This window comes from Mus pahari, chromosome 9 (genome assembly GCF_900095145.1).
Source record: "Mus pahari chromosome 9, PAHARI_EIJ_v1.1, whole genome shotgun sequence".
NCBI classification, from domain to species: domain Eukaryota; kingdom Metazoa; phylum Chordata; class Mammalia; order Rodentia; family Muridae; genus Mus; species Mus pahari.
The window spans coordinates 79,530,030-79,534,795 of NC_034598.1; the positions used below are offsets into that span (position 1 = coordinate 79,530,030).

Below are 4,766 nucleotides of genomic sequence, written 5' to 3' on the forward strand. Positions count from 1 at the left end.
ACATTATTTTTTTAAAAAAATTAAAGTGGGAAGTCTAGCCAGCCTGTGGTTGCATACATCTTTACTCCTGTTATTCAGGAGGCAGAGGCTGGTGGCTCTCTGTGAGCTAGAGGCCAGCCTGGTCTACAGAGCTTGTCAGAGAACAGTCAGGGCTACACAGGGAAACCCTATCTTGAAAACCAGCCAACTGTTGGTAAGGCTTTTGAGGTAAGTCTCACTGTAGCCCAGGCTGGGTCTCTTTATGTTATCCAGGCTATCCTGGAACTCATTCGGCAACTGAGAGTGTCCTCAAATTAATGACAGTCCTCTGTCTCAGCCTCCCCAGTGTTGTGATCACAGGTGAGTGCCTACACGCCTGCCTTAAAACATTTGACCATTAGTAACAAATATCAAAACCTAAAGAAGAAAACTCTTATTTAAGGTTCATTAGCCAAGTAGCAGCAGGGGTAGAGACAGTGTATTTGCAAGAACCATACAGAGGAAATGAACACTGCTGTACTCAGTACGATGGAACAAGGGGCTGTTTCTGAAGGTCAGCTGCAGAGGATTGCAGGAGTTTGCCACACCAGTTCCCCTCACAGGAATCAGTAACAAGGGCAGCTGTAGCTCGAGGCCACCCAGGCAGTTGCTGGGCAGCGTGTAATTTTGGTTTGCAGTGGACTTTGTGCAGGGCTGTGGTTTCGAGTGGGTCTCTGTTAGTTCTTGCTATCAGATGTATGTATGTGAGAGCTTTTCCGAGCTCCTGATTGTTGCACATACACTTTTGTTCTGCTCCATTTTGACTCTGACAGCTTTCACAGTATAGTGCTATGTTTGTCAGACCCTTTCAGGGAATAGTCATTTACAGTGACTAATATTCAGCTTTATATAAGAGTTGCTCTTCAAAATGTTTTAATTGTCTAAGGAATACTTCTTTAAAATATACCTGTAGCACTTGTATCCTGGGGGGGGGGGACCCTTAAGGGAAATGTCAATAACTACCATCTATTGGAATCTTTAAGAGCTTGAGGAATATCAGGCACACGACATTACCATTCGCTTGGTCTGCATCAACCCTTATGTTACTCTTACCAACCTGCTGTTAACTTCCGATTTCAGAGAGGGCAGTAAGGGTTTAGCTGTAGGACAGGAGACCAGGACAGCTTTATGAAAGAAATCATTTCGTTGGGGCTTGCTTACAGCTTCATAGTTAGTCCATCATGGGAGGAGCATGGCTGCAGGTAGTCAGGCCTACTGGAGCAGTAGCTAAGAATTCATATCTAATCTACAAGTGGAGAGGGAGACTGGGTCTGGCATGGGGTTTTGAAACCTCAAAGCCCACCTCCAGTGAGTGACACGCCTCCTAATCCTTCCCAGACAGTTCCACTGGGAACCAGCCGTTCAGACATACGAGCAAAGTGAGTTCCAGGACAGCCAGGGCTGCACAGAGAAACCCTGTCTCGAAAAACCAAAAAAAAAAAAAAAAAAAAAAAAAAAAAAAAAAAAAAAAAGAAAACATACGAGCCTATGGTGGCCATTCTTACTCAATTCCTACAGGGTCTGTTATATATTTTTCATTGTTCTTTCCTTAATAATATGTAAGGTAATCTGCCACATTGTAAGTTAAAAAAAAATCATATAGGCCCCAGTATATATGTTGGAGAAATAGAAACAAAAATAACAAGTACCTTATCAATGAGGTAAAATAATTGAGTAAGAACTTTTATTATCAGAAAGTAAACCTAAAACTTTTTGTGTGTAGACGAGTCTTTCTGAGTTTGAATACTGCAGCTACGTGAAGGTGCTCTGGTAACTTACCACTGGAAGGCCGTGGTGTGGGGGTCGGGGGGTGCATTGCTGAGGGCGGTTCTTGTCACATCACAAAGCCGGTCAGTTCCCAGCTTACGTTTCTATATTTCATCGTTGGTAATTTGCTTATTTTATAGCCCATCCCTCAACCAGATCTTCTGCATAATGAGGAAACCCACGAACAGATCCTGAAAACCAAGTTAGAAGTTAGAAAGCGCAAGCAACTGGAGCAAGGGCCCATGATAGAACAACTGAGCAAGGTGTTCTACACCACAAAGCACCGCTGGTACCCACACGGACAGTAAGTTCATTCCCTCCCTCGCTCAGCTCCCACCGCACACGCTCACCTCTGCCTCTGCACCAGCAGCTTCTGCAGTGGTGCTGTGTGGGAGCATTGACCAAGAATGCCATGGTGCATTTCTCAGTTTGCATATCCTGGAGTTCAAACAAAATAACACTTTATTAATGCAAGCTTTTCTGAAATTCTTCTGCTCTGTGCTAGTCCTTTATTATGGTTTTTACATTTTCCTTCCTGATAATTACTGATCTTATTCTGAGCACTTTATCCGTTTCTTTACTTTAAAGATTTATTTCCTTGTCTTACATGTGTGAGTGATTTGTGTCTGTGTAAGTACACTACATGGGTTTGCCCCCGGAGACCTGAGGAGTACACCAGATCCCCTGGGACTGGTGCCACCCTGTGGCCACTGTGTCCTCTGCAAAAGCAGCAAGTGCTCTTGAACTCTGAACCATCTCCCCAGACACCCTATATCCATTTCTTTTCTTTCTTTCTTTCTTTTTTTTTTTTTTAAGATTTATTTATTTATTTATTATTTGTGTGTACACTGTAGCTATCTTCAGACACTCCAGAAGAGGGCATCAGATTTTTGTTACAGATGGTTGTGAGCCACCATGTGGTTGCTGGGATTTGAACTCAGGACCTTTGGAAGAGCAGTCGGTGCTCTTAACCGCTGAGCCATCTCACCAGCCCCCTATATCCATTTCTAACAGAGTTTTGAATTATTACCCCCCTCTCCCCAATTGTGCAGGATCTGATTGGTCAGTAAATGTTGTCCTTAATTCCTTTAAAAACTACTTGCCGTTCTGTTTACAATGCTCACATAGTGTTATTCTCTCTCCTTCCTTCCTTCTTTCCTTCCTTCCTTCCTTCCTTCCTTCCTTCCTTCCTTCCTTCCTTCCTTCCTTCCTTCTTTTCTTTTTGTGTTTTGAGACAGGATCTTACTATGTAGCCCTGGCTATTCTGGCATTCACTGTGTAGGCCAGGCTGGTCTTGAATTCTGAGATTTGCCTGCTTCCGCCTCCAAGTGCTAAAGGTGTGCACCATCACTGCCCTGCCCATTGTGTTATTCTTATCCCGTGTCTGACTATGGCATAGTCACAAACTGCTCCATCATCAAGTGCCCGGTGATGGGATCACATCCCTGCCCGCAGCTGTTACAGTTGAGGAGTGGAGAAGTTGAGTACAAACAGCTAAAGCTGTCGCTGAACCTTGAAAGGTGGTTCAGATATATACACGAGATGGTCACAACTCCCTGGGCAGAAGCTTGTCAGATGAAATATAGAGAAAACTGCAAGTCGCTCTGATTGCTCGGAATGCTGGGAGATCCTGAAATGTCCCCCATTGTCCCTAGTTGATGATACTGTGTTGGGAGATCATAAAACCTTCAGAAGATAGGGTCTGTATGGCAGATGAGTGTCAGTGGGTATGGTCCTCTGGGGACTGAAGCCTGGCCCTGCCTCTTCTCTTTTCCCTTTTTGATCACATGACCACGGGAGAAGTGCCAGGCTCTGGCTCCTGTTATCACAGGCAGGAGCCTTCTGTGGATGTAGGAAGGGTCTATGAAGGTTTTATGCTGAGGAATTGGAATGCAGACCTGCGTGTCCAACATTTAAGCCATAAAACATTTTTTTGTTTGTTTGTTTTTGGTTTTTCGAGACAGGGTTTCTCTGGCTGTCCTGGAACTCATTCTGTAGACCAGGCTGGCCTCGAACTCAGAAATCCGCCTGCCTCTGCCTGCAGAGTGCTGGGATTAAATGCCTGGCTGCCATAAAACATTTTTAAGGATCCTCATTTGAGGAGAGTGATGTAAGGAAAGACTGGACAGGGAGACTTGTTAGAAAGTCATTTCAATAGTCTAGTCAAAGACTTTGACTTTAGCAGGCCGCCATCAAGAGAGAGAAGGGGAAAGTGAGGTGTATAGGTGCTTTATGAAGAAAGACAGGCTGTGGTCTAAGAACTTTATTAGTAGTGAGTGTGTGACAGGGAACTAGGGACCTGGGGGTGGGGAGCATTGGGGGCTTTTGTGACTGGGATGTTTTCATGGGTAGTGGTGCCATTAATATGAATGGAGAAGTGAGACAGATGAAACCATTGTTAATTATGCTAACTGTCTTAGTCAGGGTTTCTATTCTTGCACAAACATCATGACCAAGAAACAAGTTGGGGAGGAAAGGGTTTATTCAGCTTACACTTCTACACTGCTGTTCATCACCAAGGAAGTCAGGACTGGAACTCAAGCAGGTCAGGGAGCAGGAACTGATGCAGAGGCCATGGAGGGATGTTCTTTACTGGCTTCTGCCCCTGGCTTGCTCAGCCTGCTCTCTTACAGATCCAAAACTACCAGCCCAGAGATGGCACCACCCATAAGTGGCCCTTTCACCCCTTGATCACTAATTGAGAAAATGCCATACAGCTTGATTTCATGGAGGCATTTCCCCAACTGGAGCTCCTTTCTCTGTGATAACTCCAGTCTGTGTCAAGTTGACACAAAACAAGCCAGTACAATTGACCCATTGTCAACTTGACAAACACATCACTAGTAAGCTTCAGCCATTAGTTTATTCATCCCCAAGATCTAAATAACTTTTAAAGTCCCACAGTATTTGCAAATTCTTAAAATTTCAATCTCTCTTAAAATCCAAAGTCTTTTTACAGTTAAAAGTCTCTTAACTGTGGG

The 4,766-nt window shown here is 44.2% G+C and overlaps 1 protein-coding gene across 2 annotated transcripts in view; it reads left to right on the forward strand.

The window, feature by feature from the left end:
* Positions 1 to 4,766, forward strand: part of Mrpl42 (mitochondrial ribosomal protein L42) — a 21,772-nt gene that overhangs the window by 10,359 nt on the left and 6,647 nt on the right. For both annotated transcript variants that reach the window (XM_021205674.2, XM_029542440.1), the window contains one exon: positions 1,926 to 2,089. In XM_021205674.2, coding sequence (XP_021061333.1) covers positions 1,926 to 2,089 — 164 coding nt within the window. The remainder of the gene's footprint in view (positions 1 to 1,925; positions 2,090 to 4,766) is intronic.